The 23,137-nt window shown below is 47.1% G+C and overlaps 1 protein-coding gene across 1 annotated transcript in view; it reads left to right on the plus strand.

The window, feature by feature from the left end:
* The window catches only part of MTOR (mechanistic target of rapamycin kinase), a 123,707-nt gene continuing 100,570 nt past the window's right edge, over positions 1–23,137 (plus strand). Inside the window, exons 1-16 of the mRNA XM_002694043.7 lie at positions 1–96; positions 2,179–2,354; positions 2,989–3,097; positions 3,787–4,019; positions 5,291–5,491; positions 6,199–6,333; positions 11,416–11,691; positions 11,776–11,884; positions 14,886–15,072; positions 16,029–16,157; positions 16,851–17,095; positions 18,161–18,376; positions 18,722–18,927; positions 21,484–21,606; positions 22,374–22,463; positions 22,588–22,680. Of these exons, the coding sequence (XP_002694089.2) occupies positions 2,193–2,354; positions 2,989–3,097; positions 3,787–4,019; positions 5,291–5,491; positions 6,199–6,333; positions 11,416–11,691; positions 11,776–11,884; positions 14,886–15,072; positions 16,029–16,157; positions 16,851–17,095; positions 18,161–18,376; positions 18,722–18,927; positions 21,484–21,606; positions 22,374–22,463; positions 22,588–22,680 (2,514 nt within the window). The 5' untranslated portion in view covers positions 1–96; positions 2,179–2,192. The remainder of the gene's footprint in view (positions 97–2,178; positions 2,355–2,988; positions 3,098–3,786; positions 4,020–5,290; positions 5,492–6,198; positions 6,334–11,415; positions 11,692–11,775; positions 11,885–14,885; positions 15,073–16,028; positions 16,158–16,850; positions 17,096–18,160; positions 18,377–18,721; positions 18,928–21,483; positions 21,607–22,373; positions 22,464–22,587; positions 22,681–23,137) is intronic.

A 23,137-nucleotide genomic window follows, 5' to 3' on the forward strand; every position in this document is an offset into this window, starting at 1 on the left:
AGAGGACAGCGGGGAAGGCGTGTGGTGGGGACCGGGCCCTGAAGCGGCGGTACCGGCGCGGGCGGCGGCAGTTGAGGCCTTGGCCGAAGCCGCGCGGTGAGTCTGGAGCCTGGCACCGACCCCTCCAAGGCGGCGGAATGTTCAGACCCACGGCCAATCTGGTCCGTGGGGGCACCCCGGGAAACCGTCCGTCTGGGACTTGGGGTCCCCTCAGTACTGGCCCCATGGAGTTGGGCGCCGCCGGAGCCCTTGACCCTCACCTCGAGAGGCTACGCCCACCTCCTCCCGGACCTCCAGGAAACCCCCAGACCCTTTAGCCTATCGTGCGTTTCTGGCGCCAGAAGGCCGGCCCATCAGCTCCTGTGTTGCTGGGGCGCCTTTGGGTCACTGCCCATCAGTCAACCCTTCTTCTGAGCCATCTATACACATTGTCCTCAGAGAGGACCAACGTCAGTGTCAGCCCCTTGCGCTCCACTGTGGATGCCTCTCAAGGACCCATTCCCCGGAGCTGAGCTCGGTTCCACCCTGAGTTTCATCCTCTCCTTCCCCCGCCCCCATCCCTAGTTTGGGCACCTGGCTTTAACTTCTGTAAGCCCTCGCCAAGACCCTTCGTATATTTAAATTCTAGTATTTTCATTGAATTCTGCCTGGAGCAGATAGCCTGTGGGCCTTAGACCTTATGAAGATAGGCTGATTCCTTTCTGAGACTGGAAATTCCTTGCTAGCCTCCCTCCCCCTCATCACAGCCAGGTGCACACACTCTGTAGTAGTTTTCTCCTCTGGAATCCTTGGGGTTCTTCAGCCCTAAAGTCTGACACTTCTTTCTGCAGTCTTCTTCTTGATGCTGGAGTATTTAAAAGCTTCTCAGAATCAATTATTACTGTTTTTTACCCCTCTGGATTTCACAGATTCTTTCAAAAATAAGAAATTTTGAAAATTTGATTTTCTGTTATAACGTAGACAGGTGTATATGTTACTGCCATAGCAGTCTGGCAGAGCTTTATCACAGCTACTTTATTATGGTCACTTGATTATTTGTGTTTCCCCCTAGACTGTAAGCTTATTGAGGGAAGGGACAGTACATAATTGAGGAATAAGTGAGTGATCTCAGGAACATATCAGTCTCTTTTAGCTCATGTTCCAGGTACGTTTTATAGAGCAGAGACTTCCCTGACAGTCCAGTGGTAAAAGACTCTTTGCCTCCAATACAGTGGGCACAGATTCAATCCCTGGTCGGGGAAATGAGATCCCACATGCTGCAGGGCAGGACCACAAAATAAAAATAGAAAATAATAAAAAATTTTAAAAATATAGAACTGTGCTGCCCAATACAATAACCATCAGCCACATGAGGCTTAGAGTGCTTGAAATGTGACTAGTCCAAGTTGAAAGTGACCTAAGTGTAAAATGCACACTCGATTTTGGTGACTCGGTACAGAAAAAAAGAATGAAAAAATATGTCAATAATTTTTTTGTATTGATAATGTGTTGAAATGATATTTGGGATGTACTGGGATTAAATGTGTTCATTTTTCTTGTTTCTTTTTACCTTTTCCATATGGCTACTAGGAAATTCAAAGTTACATTTGTGATTCATATTGCTGTTGGGCAGTGCTGCTATAGAATAATAAACAGTGCCCCTCTTTAAATTTTCCTCAAGGAAAGGGGCAGCCTTAGGCATGCTTATTCTCTCCCTCTGCCTCCCCACTCTAGTACCTGACTGTGCCATGTATGTAGTGGTCATAAAGATAATCATACCTAGTAACGATTAACTCACTGTGTGCCTGGCACTGTTTTAATCATTTTTTAACATGGGTTAACTCACTCAGTCCTAACATCAACCTTATGAGTTAGGTACTATTATCCTCTTATTACAGTTAAGGAAACTATTAAGTATCTTCCTCAAGGTATATAATTTTGGAATGAATTCTCACCCAGGTAAGTCTGGCAGCACAGCCCATAATTTGACCTGTGCTACTGTGCTGCCTCTTTTAAACATCAGTCGTTGTTGAATGGCTCAAGGCTCTTTGCATGTTTTTCAGTGAGGTCTCCCAACCTTGTTTGGCTCCCCAGCTTGACTTGGGTATATGAAGATCTGTGTTGAGGAGCTGGGACCATATATAAGTTCATTGCCATAGTTTGTTATTCAGAATATTAAAAGGAAGCATCTCTCCAAAGAACCTCAGGGCAAGATGCTTGGAACCGGCCCTGCTGCTGCCACCACAGCTGCCACCACATCCAGCAATGTGAGCGTCCTGCAGCAGTTTGCCAGCGGCCTGAAGAGCCGGAATGAAGAGACTAGGGCCAAAGCTGCCAAGGAGCTCCAGCACTACGTCACCATGGAGCTCCGAGAGGTTCGGACTGTTGTCGTTGGGGCCATTCATAATGGAGTGTTGGGGCTACCTGTACCATCCCTGGGTTAGATGCCTCTTGACCCCTAAGTGAGGATTCAGAAAATGTAAAGATTCCATTTCAGAAAGGCGCCCAGTTTCTCGTGTCCATAGAATGTGCGGATTCCTTTGCAGCAGTTACACATTTCTGTGGCATTTCCTGAGGTGTGGTATTTTAAGAGTCAGCATAGAGATGGCTGTTTCTTTTCATTTTTTTCTGTTTCATGCCACATTCCAGACCTTCTACTCTTTCTGCCTGATAACAGTGGTTGGCATGGCTTTGAAGAGTTGGTTGCTTGGGGCTTTCTAAACAGAGACCAGACTTGAGGTCAGGGACAATGTCTTATTTGTCCTTATACCTCTGGTACTAGGTAGAATCTAGGACGGTAGGTGGCCTGCTATTGAATAAGATATGCAATAAGTATTTGTTAAATAGACCAATGAATTGCTGTACATTTTAAAACTAGAAATGGGCAGCAGCCGTGTCCCCCTTGGCTTGAACTGTACCTGCCGGCTGCCTTTCAGGTCCTAACCTTTGGGAGCCATCCCACCATCAGGGAGACATTAGCAGTTGTGCTGAGTACATCTTCTTTTGTAGATGAGTCAAGAGGAGTCTACTCGCTTCTATGATCAGCTGAACCATCACATCTTTGAACTGGTGTCCAGCTCAGATGCCAATGAGAGGAAAGGTGGCATTTTGGCCATAGGTAAGGACAGAGTCTCTGGTGAGGTGGGAACTGGAAATAAAGGACTGCTCACCTTTGTGTCCACTGCACCCTGTGTCTGCTTCCTACTGGATACTTAGTTCACATTTGTTTAAGGAATTTTAAGGAGCCTCATGGCTTTCAGTGTACTTACTCAGCTATTCTAGCAGTAGTCCTGGGACATAGGCAAAGCAGGTATTTTCAGATATCCATGTATCTGAACCATATCTCAGAACCATTAAGTAACTTTTCTAGGGCCAGTGTACCAGGGCTGAGACTAGAAGCCTGCTTTCACTCCAGGCTCTGTTTTCTCCATAGCACGGTGTGGCATAGCAGGACTCAACAAACAGAAAAGTAGAGTTGGGATGCATTGAATGAAAGGCAGGTAATTTTCAGCTCCCAGGAACTAGTCATCCATCCTGTGAACTATTATTCAGTCCCAGTTTGTTTTCCTTTTCTTCTTGGGAAAACAAATTGTATTTACTAAAATGAGGTCATTTTGCTTTATGTAAGTAGTTCTAGCACAAATGCCAAATCTGTTGGTTGAAATGAAAATTGTTTGCATCCTTACTGTCTGGAGATTTCAGTCAGTACTTAAAAGGAAGAGGTCACTGGCTGTGTCCCTCTGAAAGCCGCCTACTTTCCTGGGCAGCCTGTGCCCTTCCTCACCTTTGCCTTCCTGTTTTTTCCAGCCAGCCTCATAGGAGTGGAAGGTGGGAATGCCACTCGAATTGGAAGATTTGCTAACTACCTTCGGAACCTCCTTCCCTCCAACGACCCAGTTGTCATGGAAATGGCATCCAAGGCCATCGGTCGGCTCGCCATGGCAGGGGACACTTTCACTGCTGAGTATGTGGAGTTTGAGGTGAAGCGAGCCCTGGAATGGCTGGGTGCTGACCGCAATGAGGGCCGGAGACACGCGGCTGTGAGTGTCTGGGGAGCAGTGCATCGTGTCGGGGTCCTTTCTTTGACGTGCTCAGGGCCCTGGAAGGCAAAGAGTGAGAGGGTCGCTCCAGGCAGAGGCACTGTGTTTCTTGGTGGCCCTGAATTCTACCCCGGGTCCCTTTCTCTCCTCACCCTGAGCTCCATTCCTGAGGAGGAAAATTAACGTTCTCTTTCATTGCTTGAGAGGCAGCCCTGTGTACAGTTCTTACCCTGACCTCTGATTTTCCAGTCGAAAACGCTTCCCCAGAAGGCACCGTTCAGCCATAGGAAAGAAGAGAAGCCACAGGCCAAGAGGCTTACAAAGCCTCAGACAGCTGCACTATCTGCAGCATCCCTCTGTCAAGGTCCCTCAATATCCTGTGGAAAAAGGAAGTTCTGGGCTGCAGAGAGGAGCAAGGGAGGTGCTTGCTCCCCCTGCTGGGAGAGTGGGTCTGCCTTCTCCCAGGCCTTTCCTGTTTATGTTTTAGTCATTTATTGATTGGTCAGTACACAGTCCAGACTTCCTCTTTCCCCTTGGCTGTTCTGCATTTGAGGGAGTGGTGGCTTCTACCCTCTTCTTCTAGACGCACATCCTCCTTGCTCTCCAAGGCTCATCCCTGAAAAAGACTAGTCTGATGGGCTAAAAATCCAGGCTGAGAGGCGGGGAAGAGTCTGTCCTTAAGAGACAGAATCTATGAACCAGTGTGGTGGAAATAGAAGCTTTAGGCAGATCCTTTCCAGTCGCTTCCCTCTTTAGCAGGCAGCACCATGAGAAAGGAGCCTGCCTGGGTGAGAGGCCTGCCTCTGGTGCCACTCTCTAACTCTAACTTGGGGCAGACCCTCCTGCCCACCTTCCGTTTTTCCATGGTCAAATGAAAAAAGCAAGATTAAATATTAAACAGGAACATTCATTCAGTAAAAGTTTATTGACTGCTTAAGTAGTTCAGGTACATTCTAGGCTATTTATCTATCTATCTGCTATCTTCTAGTGGAGCAGTATATAAAACATCAAACACGGCTGCCCTTTCAGAACTTGTGTCCTGACTTTCCTGTACAAGCGTTCTATTTCTAAACACCCTGTGATAATGGACTCTGAGATGTTTGATCAGTTTTACTCTCATTCCTAGGTCCCCAGGAATTCTGAGCTACAAGAGTGGGCAAGTGTGCTGTTTTCCTAGTGTGTGTTGGCTCTGGCATGAAAAGAGGCTGTGTTCCTAAGAGAACAGAACTGTCTGATCCAGATGCAAGATCTCTGTGTGCCTTTCCTCCCAGGTCCTGGTGCTCCGTGAGCTGGCCATCAGCGTCCCCACCTTCTTCTTCCAGCAAGTGCAGCCCTTCTTTGATAATATTTTTGTGGCCGTGTGGGACCCCAAACAGGCCATCCGGGAAGGAGCTGTCGCCGCCCTTCGTGCCTGTCTGATCCTCACCACCCAGCGGGAGCCAAAAGAGATGCAGAAGCCGCAGTGGTACAGGGTGAGGAGATGGTTCCATTCCAGCCTCCAGCAAAGCACTTCGGCCTAGAGCATCACTGGGCTTAAAGAGCAGAAGTAGGCCCCTGGCCACAGAGCTAGCGTCATGTCTACTTTGGTCTTACATGACTTTTTAAGCTCACTGTGAATTAGTAGTTATTTTGTTGTTTCCAACGAAAGCAAAGATCTGTCCATAGCTACGCCATTATTTTACACACCACTAATAGTGAGACTGCAATGCCAGTTACACTCACTGCCTTTTTAACAACAATTATAAGGGATCTCTTTTCAGAGATGTTAAAGTAGGGGAAAATGGGTGTGTCTGGAGGAATGAAATGCAGTAAATACTGAGAAAATACCAGTTCTCCTCTAGTGTTGCGAGTCCTGTGCTGACTGCTGCTACCAGGAGAACCTACTGAGGCTTGTCCTACACCAAGAGCCTTGAACATGGGATTGGATACCTGGGTTCTAGTCTTGGCTGCCCTGTGACCTTGGGCAAGTCACTTAGTTTCTGTTTTTAATCTGCCTCATGGTGGCGTTGTGAGAGTTGAAGCTAAATTAGATGAAAGATCTCAATGAACTAGTATTGTTGGTGATACTGGCACAAGTCCCTGAGCAGGCATGGTAACCTCAGAACCCCCCACATAGATGGCCGGGCTGCTTTCTAACTCTGGGTGTTGTGTAATGAAAGCATTCTGCATCTCTCTGTAGCACACGTTTGAAGAAGCAGAGAAAGGGTTTGATGAGACCTTGGCCAAGGAGAAGGGCATGAATCGGGATGACCGGATCCATGGAGCCCTGCTTATCCTCAATGAGCTGGTCCGGATCAGTAGCATGGAGGGAGAGGTGAGAAGCCACTTCTGAGGAACAGTGGGGTCAGGGGTTCCAGGCTTCCCACGTGCCATTCTGAGAGTGAGACAGGCGAGATTCTCATCCTCACAAGCTTACATTTTATAGAGAAACAGGTAATAGACAAAGAAATAAGAGCATTTCAGACAGCAGCCAGATCTATGAAGAAATGGAGTGGAGGGAAATAGGATGGAGGGGGTGACTCCCTCCCTGCAGTGATGCCAGTTGAGCTGAGACCACACGACATGGAGGAGCCAGCCTAGCGGCTGGCAGGGAGGTTGTCCATGCAGAGACTTGAGGGTGAAAGAGAGTTTGACAAGTTCAAGCAGGAAGGGAAGTGAAGCTGGTGCACCATGAGTGGGAAGAGGGAGGGCGAGGCCCTACTGGGAGGCTCATAGTTTGTGGTCCACCCAGGCTCTTATTCTTACCCCAGGGGATGATGTGACGGCATGTGTCTCTAACAGTCATTGGCTGCTTGTGGGGAAGAGCTTGTGGAGAGGCAGGGAGGAAAGCAGAAAGATGAGTTAGGAGGTGTATTGGCTCAAAAAGCAGCTACAAAGATGGGTTTAAAAGTACAAGGATTGTATTAGGGAAATAGCCTGTGAGAGAAAATGAGGAGGGAGCTGGAAGAGGCTGGGAGAACCATCAGGCCTCAACGCGTGTCTGACCCTGAGTGAACAAGAGTGGGAAGAATGGGATGGAAGCGTCCTAATCTACCATGCAGAGCCATCCCAGGGTCCTCAGGCCGGACCTGGCTGTCAGAGGAGGCCCGCCATAGCATTCTTACTGCGTTCTCTCGGCTGGAAGCGGCCTCTGGAAGGTGCGGCTGTGGCACAGATACGGCTTCCACTGACTCTGGTAGTGTAGACGCAGAAGTGGATTCAGTGTCAGTCCACTCGTGCTGGATTCAGGGTGTATCTGGGAGGTAGTCTTCCAGTGGGGAACTGGTTGCTGTGGAATTTTACCCCAGGGCTTCCTGCTTTTGGAGGCCCAGTGACGTTTGTCAGTGCCTGTGTCCTGGGTGTGGGCACAGTGTGTGCTGCAGCGTGTGAAGCACAGAGTCTAGCTCTGGATCCCCACTCCTCTCTCTGCTGTGTGACTTGGGTAAATTACTTCACCCCCTCAGTTTTCTCAGTTTTAACAGGGTCTTATCCACCTCATGGAGCTCCTGTAAGGTTTCTAAATATATATGGGGTGCTTAGCTCAACTCCTGATTCCTAGTGGGCATTGCGTAAATGATCATCCTCAGAGATTTCCCCACCTGAGTATAACATGCTTTCCACTGTACCCCACACAGCTCTGGGATCTTTGTTGTCTCCAGAAAAACGGGACAATATCACCTAGCTCACAGGTTTAAATGAAATAGTACTTTGGTGACGGTACTTTGTAAATTATGAAGAACTATACAAATATAAGGGCTTTCCTGTTGGCTCTGTCGGTAAAGAATTCTACAGTGCAGGAGACCTGGGTTTCATCCCTGGTTTGGGAAGATCTCCTGGAGAAGGGAATGGCTACACACTCCAGTGTTCTTGCCTGGGAAAATCCCATGGACAGAGAAGCCTGGCGGGCTACAGTCCATGGGGTTGCAAGAGTCAGACATGACTTAGCAACTAAACCATCACCACCGTACAAATATGAAGTATTATAATTTCATAACTTCTTCATTCATTTAACAGAATAGAATGAGCATCTACTATCAGATCAGATCAGATCAGTCTCCCAGTCTTGTCCGACTCTTTGCGACCCCATGAATCGCAGCACGCCAGGCCTCCCTGTCCATCACCAACTCCCGGAGTTCACTCAGACTCATGTCCATCGAGTCAGTGATGCCATCCAGCCATCTCATCCTCTGTCGTCCCCTTCTCCTGCTGCCCCCAATCCCTCCCAGCATCAGAGTCTTTTCCAATGAGTCAACTCTTCGCATGAGGTGGCCAAAGTACTGGAGTTTCAGCTTTAGCATCATTCCTTCCAAAGAAATCCCAGGGCTTATCTCCTTTAGAACGGACTGGTTGGTTCTCCTTGCAGTCCAAGGGACTCTCAAGAGTCTTCTCCAACACCACAGTTCAAAAGCATCAATTCTTCGGTGCTCAGCCTTCTTCACAGTCCAACTCTCACATCCATACATGACCACAGGAAAAACCATAGCCTTGACTAGACGAACCTTTGTTGGGAAAGTAATGTCTCTGCTTTTGAATATGCTATCTAGGTTGGTCATAACTTTCCTTCCAAGGAGTAAGCGTCTTTTAATTTCATGGCTGCAGTCACCATCTGCACTGATTTTGGAGCCCAGAAAAATAAAGTCTGACACTGTTTCCACTGTTTCCCCATCTATTTCCCACGAAGTGATGGGACCAGATGCCATGATCTTAGTTTTCTGAATGTTGCAACTTTTTCACTCTCCACTTTCACTTTCATCAAGAGGCTTTTTAGTTCCTCTTCACTTTCTGCCATAAGGGTGGTGTCATCTGCATATCTCAGGTTATTGATATTTCTCCCGGCAGTCTTGATTCCAGCTTGTGTTTCTTCCAGTCCAGTGTTTCTCATGATGTACTCTGCATATAGGTTAAATAAACAGGGTGACAATATACAGCCTTGATGTACTCCTTTTCCTACTTGGAACCAGTCTGTTGTTCCATGTCCAGTTCTAACTGTTGCTTCCTGACCTGAATACAAATTTCTCAAGAGGCAGATCAGGTGGTCTGGTATTCCCATCTCTTTCAGAATTTTCCACAGTTTATTGTAATCCACAGTCAAAGGCTTTGGCATAGTCAATAAAGCAGAAATAGATGTTTTTCTGGAACTCTCTTGCTTTTTCCATGATCCAGTGAATGTTGGCAATTTGATCTCTGGTTCCTCTGCCTTTTCTAAAACCAGCTTGAACATCAGGAAGTTCACGGTTCACATATTGCTGAAGCCTGGCTTGGAGAATTTTGAGCATTACTTTACTAGCATGTGAGATGAGTGCAATTGTGCAGTAGTTTGAGCATTCTTTGGCGTTGCCTTTCTTTGGGATTGGAATGAAAACTGACCTTTTCCAGTCCTGTGGCCACTTCTGAGTTTTCCAAATTTGCTGGCATATTGAGTGCAGCACTTTCACAGCATCATCTTTCAGGATTTGGAATAGCTCAACTGGAATTCTATCACCTCCATTAGCTTTGTTCGTAGTGATGCTTTCTAAGGCCCACTTGACTTCACATTCCAGGATGTCTGGCTCTAGGTCAGTGATCACACCATCGTGATTATCTGGGTCATGAAGACCTTTTTTGTACAGTTCTTCTGTGTATTCTTGCCATCTCTTCTTAATATCGTCTGCTTCTGTTAGGTCCATACCATTTCTGTCCCTTATCGAGCCCATCTTTGCATGAAATGTTCCTTTGGTATCTCTGATTTTCTACTATAGGCCAGTTATACTGTGTCCTAAGAGCTAGAATAATGCAGCAGTGAATAAAACAGTACATACTAGCAAAAGGAGGCAGACAATACACAAATCAATAAAAGTATATATAGTACAGCATATGGCGATACGTGCTGTGGAGAAAAGTAGGGCAGAGAAAGGAATGGGGAAGCTAGCATGGATCAAGGATTACATTTTACAATATGGTGACATTTGAGCATAGCCGTGAAGAAGCTAAGGACAAAGCCATACAAACATCTGGGGATGCCCCTTCCAGACAGCTGGTTCTGTAAGCACAAGGCCCCATGGTAGGAGTGTGCTGCTTTATGAAGGGAGCGAGCTTGCTGTTGTGAGCTGAATGAGAGGAGAGAGGAGTTGGGAGGCAGGGTCCAGGGAATACCTGGGGCAGGAGGGGACTCATCACATAGGATCTCAGAAGCCCCTGCACATATCGTTGGAAATAAATTAATGGAGAGGCCAGGGCTGAAGCCAGGAGTCTAGTCAGGACAGAACTGTAGCATCTCAGTAGAGAACTTGGGCAGCGTAGACCATACTGGGAGCTGTGGTGGTGCCAGGAGGGGTTGGGTTCTAAATTTGGGATTTGGAGGTTGGTGGGAGAGAGAGGAGTCCAGGTTTGGGGCCTCAGTAACCCGAAGGGTAGAGTTGCTATTTACTGAGATGGGAGTAATGGGTCTGGGGTGGAAAGTCAGGGGTTTGCTTTTGAACTTGTTATTGTGCATCTGAGTGGAGATGTTGAGTAGTTTGGGGGAGAGATCTGAGCGAGAGACAGATGTGGGAGTTGTTGGCATGTGGATGTTATTTCCAGTCGTGAGACTAGATGAGAACTCCCCGGTAACTAGGGTGGTTGGGGGAGAGATGGGGGCTGAGATCCTGAGGAACCCAGGGAGACCAAGGAGTAGTGGTGGTGGTGGGTGTGGGTGCCAGCAAAGCTCAGGGTCCAAGGAGCCAAGTGAGTGAAGGGTGTCAAGGAGGAGGAAACACTGTTGGATCAGATGCTGCAGACAAGTCAAATAAGATGAGGACTGAGACCATTCGATTTAGCAACGAAAGAATGTTGGTGACCTTGACAAAAATAGTGGACAAGATTTTCTGAAAAATGAAAATATCTGTGAGAAGAGTTTGGAAGTCTGGAAATTAATTGTTCTCTTATCTTTCTCAATTTGGACTGCTGGAGGACGAGTTATTGAGCAGTCCTTTGAATAGGTAAGAGGTGTGAGTTCTCAGCCAATCAGCTTGTTCCATGCCTCTTACAGAATTCCTAGGCCTCTGAGAATATCACTTGCCTCCGCTGTTTCTACCTGGGTTTCAGGTGAGAAGAGGGACAGCAGAGCTTCCTTAGCAGGGTGGGGCTGCCCCTCACCCTCTCAGGAGTCTCCTGTCATAGCCATCAACAGTCAGCTTTCCCACACCAAGGGTAGCTTACAGGTCCTTGGGAGCCAGCCCCCTGCTGCGGCTTCATCCTTCAGTAGGTGGTGCTCTTCTGCCTAAATTAGAATCAGGCCCCCTGCAAGGTCCTAGGGAAACCTGAATCCTCAAGAAGAGTGGCCTCCATCCCCTGTGGGAAGAGCTACATTTCAGGGTTGGGTGTATGTTGCTCATAGACTCCACGGTGCCCAGGTAAATGCCTCTTGTGAGTAAAGGTGACTTCTCCCCCATGTGTACAGCGCCTGAGAGAAGAAATGGAAGAAATCACACAGCAGCAGTTGGTCCATGACAAGTACTGCAAGGATCTCATGGGTTTTGGAACGAAACCCCGTCACATCACCCCCTTCACCAGTTTCCAGTCCGTGCAGCCCCAGCAGTCAAATGCCTTGGTGGGGCTGCTGGGGTACAGCTCTCACCAAGGCCTCATGGGCTTTGGGGCCTCCCCCAGCCCAGCAAAGTCCATGCTGGTGGAAAGTCGCTGCTGCAGGGACTTGATGGAGGAGAAATTTGATCAGGTCAGTAGCAGGAGGCCTGCTCTCTCTTTTCCCAAGCTCCATGCCTCCCCTTCCTTTACCAACCCTGTGTCCTTCCTGTCTCAGGTGTGCCAGTGGGTGCTGAAGTGCAGGAATAGCAAGAACTCGCTGATCCAAATGACAATCCTTAATTTGTTGCCCCGCTTGGCTGCCTTCCGACCTTCTGCCTTCACAGGTGAGGATGTCCATGGATGCGTTGTGTTGTTACCCATCAGGGGTAATTAAACAGAGAAGACGTGATTGCAGAAAGTTACAACTGCTTCTCATTTGAAGCAGTGACTGCTGAAAGGCCAGTCTCTGGTTTCTTAGCCAGTTTCAGCGGTACGTAGTTCAGATTTTCTGTAAATGTGGCAGACACCGGGACAGTCCGAATGTGCAGGCAGAGGCGCTGCTAGAGCCAAGCAAGTTCTCGTGTGGAAGCCAACATGTTCGTTCACGAATGGGCTCCAGATAGACTGAAGGAAGGGAAGTTTGGGTTTCTGTGGGGTGCAGCGGCTAGTCTGTGGGGCACAGAGGAGCCGATGCAGTCCTGCATCTGCCCCTGAGGTGGGCACCAGGCTGCCTACTCGCTCACAAGGAGGAAGGACTAGACGCTTTAGGGGCTGGTTTCACGAGTGACAGACTGTGGCTTCCCCCCTTCCTGCCCTGTTCCCAGTGGTTGCTGTGAATTCCTAGCTCCTGAAACTGGCCCAGCTCAGACAGTGGCTTCTCCCTGAGGCCTGCCTGGTTCACTTCAGCTGGAAGCATGCTTTTCCTTTCTCATTATAACCCCCAGCTGTGGAAGGGCCACAGCATCAGACCTGGGGTGAATCTTCCCTTTGTTCTTTTTGCTTGGCTGCGCCGTGAGGCATGCCGGATCTTAGTCCCCCAACCAGGGATCGAACCTGCGCCTCCTGCATTGGGAGCACAGAGTCTTAAACAGTAGACCACTAGGGGGAAAGTCCCAGCCTCTGTTCTTAGCTGCGACGTTGGGGGCAGATTGTGTGACCTTCCTGGATCTTCACTTCTGGATGGGTCCAGTTAGAGTGACAGTTCCTGCACCATGAGATGGGCTGCCTGAATGTCTAAGCACCTTTCTAAGTGCCTGGTGCAGAGTGAGCTCCAAGAAATAGAAACCATTACTGTTGCTGGCTCCTCTGGCTACTTCAAAGCCTTTTTAATAATAAGGTAAAGGTAAAAATTATACTATTACTCCAGTTGCGTGTTCATACTTAACATCCTGGTCTCACCTCCCTCCTTGCTGGGTGTAGAGACCTTGGCCCTACATCTCTTTGGTCTTCACTGTGGTGCATGCTGCCTGCATTTCATAAGCATATAGGACGCAGTGAGAGCCGAGATGGGAAACGGAAGGCCAGCCTGCCCCTCCACAGATGCCTTTCCCTGGCATAGACTCATCTCATACTGCTCAGCTCAGATGAGACAGCGGCAAAATACAGCTGGTGAAGTGTTAACCTGTGGGGTGTGAGCACAGGCCATGCTGAGTGAGGATGAGACAAATAGCCACATAAAATCACTGAACCATAAAGAAAGGATGTAATGAAAATCACCCGTAGTTTTTCAGTTTTCTATTCCTCCCTCCTGGTGCTCAGCAGCTTTTCTCTCTTTTTAATAACCAGACACGCCCCTATTCAGTAGAGCTTTAAATGATCTTGGTTTGAAAGTCTGTGGTTCAAAAGAGAGTAATAAGTAGGCCATATTTGATCAAAGTCTGGCATATTGTGGAAGCAGTTACCCTAGTTAAGTTCAAAAGACGGCCTAGCAGCAGGATACAAAGGCTCAGAAGGCCCCCAGGTTTGTTCTTTTGATGTGGGTTTTTGTTGTTTTATTAAATAATATACTAAAATATGTCCTTGGAATTCAGCCTGAGCAGCCTGTGTAAGTACAGTCTCATTGGGAAAGTGCCACTTTTTAAAGCTTAACAGTTTGGAAGTCATTGCTTGCACTTCCTGATGATGCAACCTTTGGGAATGTCAAAAATACTCCCTTTGGGTTTGGGCTAGAATCTAGCAATGCCAGATTTCTAGTCTCTTGGGGTGCTAAATCTGGAAAAGGAAATTGCCACTATCATTTAAGCTCATTTCCTGCTGAAACACTGCCCTTCTGCAAAGGTCTAGTTTTCCTCCTAGACGCACTCTGATTTGAGGGTGGTATCCCCTTGGTCTCTGACTGTTTTCAAGCCCCAGCGTGCCTCAGCTGGTGGGAGGTCAACTCATTTGACCACGAGCTGTGAGAGAAGACATTCCTCAGTGGTGTAAACGCAGTGATGTGTGTTGCTGAGTGTGGTCCTGGTGGCCCTCCCTCTCCAGCGCTCACTCGGGGACGGGGGATGTGTGGTCTCACCTCACCTGGCCTCGAGCTATGAGAGGAGACATACGTCAATGGCGGAAACGCAGTGGCGTGTTGCTGAGTGCGGCTATCGTGGCCCTCCACAGCCCCCACTTTCTCGGGGATAGTGGACATACGGTCTCGCCTTCTCCGCTCCAAAGTATGTGCTGCCGGTGCACAGCCTTGAGGCCAGCGAGATGGAAGAGGAGAAACAGAAGCAAGGCACGAAGCAGGCAGCTCCAGCCTTCTGAGGAGTCATAACACTTTAGCTTAAATTGCCCAAGAATCGCCTACCCGTGCACATTGGCTTATGTAAACTTAATGAAAATACACATGTGGCTTTCCAAATTACAGACTAAATCTTATTCTATTAAATATAACTGTACAGAATTCTCTAGGTGATAGCAAAGTGATTTCTAGGCCTAGGCTGAGTGGAATGGCCTGTTTATTGGAAACAATTTTCAATATTACTGTAAATTTCAATATAAAATAGCTTAGTTGATCCTTTCCTCGTTTTAAACCAAGATTTAACATATATTTCTTAAACAAGAGCATATAATCTTTTCCCTCAAAATGTAACACGGATGGGGACAATTAATGTGATTAAGTTTTTTTTTTTTTTATTAAAGGAGAAAAACAGCTTATATTTCTAATATTTCTAAAAGCTTTATCAGAGGAGTGATTATCAAGCATAAGACTTTGGTTTGTACATTCTCTCAATTCTCTTTAATGCCTTTCCAACAGGCTCTCTTGATTTATTCTTAAATTGCATGTTGCATAGGAACCCTGACCTTGACACAGAGACCAGCCCTCACCTTGAGCCATATACACTTTGTCGTTTCTGTGCTCAGATACCCAGTACCTCCAGGATACCATGAACCATGTCCTGAGCTGCGTCAAGAAGGAGAAGGAACGGACAGCAGCCTTTCAAGCCCTGGGGCTACTTTCTGTGGCTGTGAGGTCTGAGTTCAAGGTCTATTTACCTCGTGTGCTGGACATCATCCGAGCAGCCCTGCCCCCTAAGGACTTCGCCCATAAGTAAGCATCTTTATTACTATTTCATCTTCCACCCCATTTGGTTGAGGAGAAAGGATGCTCCATTCCAGTTTCTGTGGAGCTTAATCCTGTTCTCTGCATCATTAACCAGCAAATTATATAATGAATAGCCCTTCCTCAATTGAGCTCTGGCCTTTTCCAAATGAAGTGACATCGATGTAAATATTTGGGAAGCTTGAATACCTGCAAACATATTAGATACCAGTGCTGTTCTCAATATGTATATTACTTACTGGGAATCTCCTAGTTCTGTTCTTTTCTCTGGCTTTCAAAGGTCTTATTCTGATAACAACTAAAGTGAGGATTCCCAGACTAGAAATGAGGGGACCTAATGGTCACCCTTTCATCACTAAAGTTGGATACATTATTCTTCCTCTCGAAACCTCCCAATGAATAAAATATGAGAAAGACCTCAGCACCCTGCAAAGTGGCGAGGCTGGGGTATCTTCTCTAAGTCTCAGGGGGTCAGAGTTCATTAGAATTGTGTCTTCATAGTTCCCTGTGTTAGTAGCAAGGATTGTGCTAGTGAATTACTGAGCCTCGCCCATCTCAAGCCCAGCCTTCTCCTCACAGGGAGTAGAATTTCTTCCCATATGATGGCTGTGCCCTTCACTCCTGGTCCCTGATCTGCATGTTGCTCAGTTTGCTTCCTAAATCGGTACCTTGGCCAGCACCACTCTAACCCATGTGGCGCCTTTTGTGTGAATTCTGAAGTGGGGCCCCTTACTCAGGAGACTTTACTGCCATCTGCTGGACATTTGTTGTAAATATACAAGTCTGCAGTGACGGCAGGGTGATGGGCCCCACTAGGTCACCTGCACACCCACATGGGGTGGCCCCGTTTGGGTAACCTGCCCTGCTTGCCCCACGGTGATTTTGAGGTAGGACATCACAAAATGCCATTATGTCTAAACTGGTCACACTTGGGTTCTCTGCAGGAGACAGAAGGCTATGCAAGTGGATGCCACAGTGTTCACCTGCATCAGCATGCTGGCCCGAGCCATGGGGCCAGGCATCCAACAGGACATCAAGGAGCTGCTGGAGCCCATGCTGGCGGTGGGCCTGAGGTAGGTGTCAGGAACCTGAGCTGTCCCTGTCTCGGTTAGTATGAGGCTCGAGCCACACTCCTGGGTCTGTGTGGAAAGAAAGAGGCATGGCTGTTGGCATATAACATTGACTAGGTAGGATAGCTCACACTAAATACAGAGGCTGATTTCAAATCCATGTTTCATCACTAGCTTGCTTGGTGATTGTAACTAAATTATTTAACTTCTCTGAGCCTCAGCTTTCTAGTCTGAAAAGTGGGTACAATAACAATTCCTATTGTCTGGATTTGTCCTGGGGATTCAGTAGAAGAGTTCACAAAGTGCTGTGTGTTTAAGAAACGCTCTGGTAATGTTCGCAGTTGTCATTTATATTATTATGGGCAAATTACTTAAGCTCCCTACACTTTCGTTCTCTTCATCTATAAAATAAGGATGATGCTGTCAATCTGCTTCCCAGGTAACTTATTGAGACTTGGTTTTAGTGGCTAAATTATAGTAAACAGGTTTGCTCAATACAAAATCATAGATTGTTTTGAAATCCGGAATCAGACCAAGAGATTTTAGGATATATATTCAATTTTATAGTATTCTTTCTGCTGTAAAAACCAAGCAGAGATGGGACCCAGTCCCTGTTCTGGAGAGAAAGGGCTGTTTCTTCTCCAGAACAGACCAGATGTCACATGCCCTTGTCGTGACTGGTTTCCCACCCTTCAGCCCTGCCCTCACAGCTGTGCTCTATGACCTGAGCCGTCAGATTCCACAGCTGAAAAAGGACATCCAAGACGGGCTCCTGAAGATGCTGTCCCTGGTCCTTATGCACAAACCCCTCCGGCACCCCGGCATGCCCAAGGGCCTGGCCCATCAGCTGGCTTCCCCTGGTCTCACGACCCTCCCTGAGGCCAGTGATGTGGGCAGCATCACCCTTGCTCTCCGAACTCTCGGCAGTTTTGAATTTGAAGGTAAGAAAAGGTGGTGACTCTTGCCAAGAAAGTCAGTGACACTGGGAACCTGGAGAACAGACTGAGGGTGCCTAGAATCCCTGGCTCTGGCTTGGGTCCTGGAGACAGGGTGGCTGATTCTGCAGCAGCTCATCCTTCCTATATTCTTTCTATATATTGTTAATTCCTATCTTTGTTTCTTTGTCTCATACAAAGACAGGAAAAGTGGGTAGGGGGTACAGATATTTTGAAGAATAGTATGCATTAATCCAAAGAACTAATGCTACAGAGGTGGACTCTGCACTTTCTTACTTCCCTGTAGCTGAGATGGTGTTTAATGCTTTAAAATGTATAAGCAGGGCTTGGGGTGTTTTTGTTACTATGGCTGTATGATTTCCAAGAGTACTGTACTATGCAGTTCAGTTTGGAATTCCAAGCTGCAGAAAAACCCACGTTAACACCCTAGGGAGATATATTTCAGGAGAGAAAAATGCACACGTAGATGAAATTTAAGATCACGTAGGTGGTACTGGTCAAGACTGCAGAGAAACAGCAAGTATAAGAAGTCTAGATGTGCTGTCTGAGTACTTACGGCGTCCATGATTTCCCGTTTCAGTTCCTCCAGTTACACTGATTAACACTCAGGATAATTTATTTCTAATGAATAGCAAGGAGTTATATTTAAACTCAGCCTACATCAAACTCTCTTTTTGATATTTGAATCTGGAAACTAAAATAGACAAGGTAAATTTGATCAAAAATGGTTTTTCTCTCTGGGAATATGAAAAACAGTGTCAGAATAAAACAAAATAGTTCATTTTTTGAAGGAAATAAAAGATTAGGATGGAAGCAGGAAGGAACTGTCTTTTGTACGTCTCCCAGTTCCTTCTCCATCTGCCTTTCTGCCCATTGGAATCCCATTTGTTACCTTTTTAAGAGAAGAGTTCTGGGTCAGTATCTTGCTGATCAACATCTTGCTGAAAATTAAATTAGTAGCCACTAAGTGGAAATTGCAGCCAGTGAGTCACAGAGCTGCTGTCCAAAGCAGCGGTGTTCATTCTGTCTTCTCTCTGCCCTTGTATCCAGGCCACTCTCTGACCCAGTTTGTCCGCCACTGTGCGGATCACTTCCTGAACAGCGAGCACAAGGAGATCCGTATGGAGGCCGCCCGCACCTGCTCCCGCCTGCTCACACCCTCTGTCCACCTCATCAGTGGCCACGCTCATGTGGTCAGCCAGACTGCAGTGCAAGTGGTGGCAGATGTGCTCAGCAAACTGCTCGTGGTTGGGATAACCGATCCTGGTAAAGTTTGAGATGCAGGCAGTCTAGGGAAGTGTAGGTGCCAGGTACAGTTAGAAGTAGCCAGCTTCCTTGCGTGGTCCTTCTGGAATCCTTCGGCCTCAACAAACTGATGTCCAGCTCTTCTTCTGGCAAGGCGTTAGGTTTGGCCACGCCAGCCTATTGTGTAAGATAATCAGCCTTAAATTCTGTCATCTTTGTCCTTTCAGTAGAGAAAGAAAATGACAAGTTCGGTGAGACAAGGGTGTCTGGAGTCCCCCTCTAGGATGATGGCAGTGGAGGCAGACGTGGGAAAGGACTGGAGGGATGAAAGAGTAGAAGCACTGAAAGGCTCATTTGCTCTTGCAGACCCCGACATCCGCTACTGTGTCTTGGCGTCCCTGGACGAGCGCTTTGATGCACACCTGGCCCAGGCGGAGAACCTGCAGGCCCTGTTTGTGGCTCTGAATGACCAGGTGTTTGAGATCCGGGAGCTGGCCATCTGCACTGTGGGCCGGCTCAGCAGCATGAACCCAGCCTTCGTCATGCCCTTCCTGCGCAAGATGCTCATCCAGGTGAGGGTGTGACGGCCACCCCTCGGGGTGGTGGGGAGGGCACGCTCCTGTGAGCACACGCTCCTGTGAGCACTGTATGGGGAAAGAGAGGAGGAAGGGGGAGAAGGGTTGAGACGCCTGGTAGAAGCCACATTTGGTGCCAAGAGTCCACATGTTTTCCCGGCTTGATAATTGTGGTTCAAGTGCTTATCACCTCATAGGCCTCTTGTCAGTGTGACTCCAGGAGACCTCCTAGGCCCAGGCTGACCTCTCATGCAGCTCTTCCTTTTTCCTGGCAAGTCATCAGCAAATCCACTTCTGGCTCCTCTTTTCTGCATCTGCTGCAGAGGGTGTCAGTTGGCCCAGTGCCTCCCTGTCCTTCCCCTCCTAATTCTCCCACTGCTGCCAGGCCGGCCACAGAGGCCGAGCACAGGAGAGGTCCCAGCTCTGTTTCTCATTATCACTGCCCCTGCTCTGTGGTCCCTGGCTCCCTGGCTATCTTTGCTCAATAATGCCAGATGCCAAGCTCAGCTGATTGGACTAGAGCCTCAGGTTGACCTTGCTGCTTGAGCTCCTGAAACTTATCCCCTGGTTTTTGTCTTCATCTACCTAAGTAAGTTCTCTGGCCACATTGTGAGCAATGCTTGGGGTACAGTCCTGCCTGCCTTGTGTTACTTCTACCGACCTCTCTGGGTCTCAGCGTGGCTTACTCGGTCATTTCCCGTCCCTTCACTCCATCCTGTCCCTACCTCACCCTCAGCTTCGTGACCCTCCCCATGGTTTCTTTTGAAGTAAATAAATGCTTCTAACAAATAAAGCACTTAAACATAGAAAATTATAAATATATGTAACTTTTATCCTAAAGAAATATCATTTATTCACAGTTTATCGTAATTAAAGTAACAGTGAATAAAGTCATCAGTGAACAAATAAATATTATATTTATATTGTCACTTATGCTTTTAGCTTAATGGTTTATTTCTTAACTGCTGGCCTGTGTTAGGGGTGCCTGTCATTTTAAGTCTTCTTGAAATAAGTAAAGTTTGGGGAAGGAAAAGAAATCATTGTTGAGCCTGGCAGCTCAAACTGTACTAAGTAAGCTTGATAAGGATATAATTCCTAATGAGAATATCAGTATGTTCATTCAGACAACAGATGTTTTGAGCACCTGCTATGTTCCAAGTACTGCTGGGTACTGGAAGCACGTCAGTGAAGCAGCCAGGGGTAGCCTGTGTCGTCGAGAAGTTTACAGTAAGCTGTCAGGCCTTCTCATTTTTCTGATACTGGAAAATGTGAAGCATCATTAAATGAATTTACTCTGTACTGAACTCAGCCCTTGAAATACCAGAATTTTATTTCATTTCATTTTTTCTGTTTTATCAGAAGGCTCAAATCTGGGAACACTTTATTAGCAAAAGGAATGAATAAAACAAGGGCTGCTTGGGAAAAAATTTTAAATAATTTTTCTTGGTTTTAAACTTTGATACAAGTTTCCCCATGCTGAATTCTACATTTTCATGCCTTGGTAAGGGACCACACCCAAGTGTGCTGTGGTCTCTTCTTGGCGTCTTGATCATCAGGGACGGCACTGGGTATTCTTATTACCCACTGCCCTTGCTCAGCGATGCTCTTTGGCTCTGGAGTAAATTGAGGACTCTCTGATTTGGCACCATGCTGTCCCAGAGAATTGTGCATTCCTCCCTGGAGCCGTTTCCTCCCAGACAGCCGTCTCTTCTTGCAGTTACAGGTCTGTCCTTAGTATCCCTCTCCATCCCTTCTCACTGCTATCTGTTGTGACCTACTGACAACAGGCTAGGGGCGTCCAGGAAATTGGGATTAGTAAAGCAATAATCTAAGATGAAACATTAACTTGGGGACTCCTCCTCTGGGTAGCTGAGTTAACATGAGCTTTGTTTCTCCCTTTTCCCACTGTGCAGAGGTTTCCTTCTGGCAACTTCAGCTCTCCAGAAGTTTGTCTATATTAAGTTGTTTGTGTCCCCAGGAGCATAACATGCTGATTTGCTGGTGTTTTCAGCAGGTTGCTTAGATCACACATGTTATCTCTGTTCATTAAGATTCAAGGGGATCCTGTTGGTATGATCCCTGTTTAGGTTTATCTAGAGGTGCCCAGAAGCACTGCTAAGTTTCAGTATTTCTTTCAACATCATCGGTCTTCGATTCCATTGTTATCATTTATAGCTACTCTGAGTGATTTGCTGACTGGAATCTGCAAAGATTTTTTTTTGCAGAGAGCCCTTGCATCAGTCTTTATTTTTGCAAAACTCTGTTGACAGTGAGCCCTGTGTTTTCTCAGTCTCCTATGACTGTCTACACTGTTAAATGCTATGTTTCACAGAGGACCAAGGGCCCGTCGAGCACTATGACAGAAGGGCTGGTTTCAAGCAGTTTTTCCGCTTGTCACTGCTGTCTCCAGGACTGTTCTATGAGCGGCAGAGATGGCCTTGCTTGTGGAGTATCCCGTTCTGGTTCCTTCCTCTAGTCCCCACCTCATTCTCCCTTCAGACACACAGCAGCTGTTGAGTTTCCTCTGCCATAGAGAGCCTTTCTTACCTACAGATTCTCACAGAGCTGGAGCACAGCGGCATTGGAAGAATCAAGGAGCAGAGTGCCCGCATGCTGGGCCACCTGGTCTCCAACGCCCCGCGGCTCATCCGCCCCTACATGGAGCCTATTCTGAAGGTAATCTGCAACAGACAGAGACAGGTACTATCTCTCCAGGCTGTCTTGGGACAAAGGGAGTGTTTCGTTGTTCACTGGTACACTGAACAAAGTAGATCATTTCTTTGGTCCCACACTCAGGGACAAGAGCCGCATCAAGCACCTGCAGCTCAAGATACCAAGAATTTCACCAGTTGCAGGAAAGTGCTCTCCTCCTGATGTAGTGTTTCAAGCACATCATCAATTATCAAATGTTCTTGGAGAGGAGAAAACAGCAGCATAAAGAAGCTCCCCCAAAGTGAAGAAATAAGTGAGCTTTAAAATCTGAGGCAGTGGGACTTCCCTGGTGGTCCAGTGGCTAAGACTCTGCTCTCCCAGTCCAGGAGGTACAGGTTCGAGCCCTGGTCAGGGAACTAAGATCCCATATGCCGCAGGACACAGGCAAAAATATATACTCATCGGAGACAGCCTTCAAATCTGATATGTTGAGTCATGTGAAGCGTGTCACAACCTATGTGAATGTGGGTACATGGTCACACAGATGCAGTTTAGAAAAGGCATGGGAAACATTTGTGAATCATGGCACTTCCCAGCTCCCTCTTACATCAGACTTGTGTACAGTATGGAGAAAGGAGAATTTACATACCAGAGGAACCCTGGATTCATAAAGCCGGAGAAGTAATTTACCTGTGTCTGAGATGATCTCTGGGGTGAACTTTACTTATGTGAAAAGAAGTGTCCTAGTCAATTCTTACCAGGATTCATTTTCTTGTACCTTCTTTCCATAGGCTTTAATTTTGAAACTGAAAGATCCAGACCCTGATCCAAACCCAGGTGTGATCAATAATGTCTTGGCTACGATAGGAGAGTTGGCTCAGGTAAGGTGACAACTGTTTTTTCCCATAGGATGGGAAGAATGTGATTATACCTCTGATGAGGTCAAAATACTTCTTAATGCCATAATTTCTAATGCTGTCTGCCACGTCCTTTTTCATTTTGTAGGTTAGTGGCCTTGAAATGAGGAAATGGGTTGATGAACTTTTTATTATCATCATGGACATGCTCCAAGACTCCTCTCTGTTGGCCAAAAGGCAGGTGAGTAGCACCACTTCCTCTTTGAACAGGACAGGCCCATGAGGCCAGGGACCTCTGTCACCTTAGTGTCCCCAAGCAATGGCTAGCACATAGTGGGTACTTGGAAACATTTGTTGACTTAGTGAAAAGAAAAAAGACTTGGAACCGAATTAGCTGTCATCCTGACCCAGAGTTGTTGTCAGTGTTAGAGCTGACCAGTGCCGTTTCCTCTAGACAAAAAAAAAAATTACAGATCACCCGTCAGAGCTCCAGCCTCCTAAAAGGAAAAAGAGTGCCTTGGCCTCTGGCTGTAGAGGCCAACAGAGCTCCAGCCCACCCTCCCCACCCTGGTTTCACTTTGGTCATTGAGATTATTAGGTGCCTAGACTAAAAGTAAGACCAACCTTAATTTCCTTTTGGGTCAGACTTCTTCTATCAATCATCCATGGTGAGAAGGACTGTGTATTTCCTTTGAGAA

Source organism: Bos taurus, chromosome 16, assembly GCF_002263795.3.
Source record: "Bos taurus isolate L1 Dominette 01449 registration number 42190680 breed Hereford chromosome 16, ARS-UCD2.0, whole genome shotgun sequence".
Lineage (NCBI taxonomy): Eukaryota > Metazoa > Chordata > Mammalia > Artiodactyla > Bovidae > Bos > Bos taurus.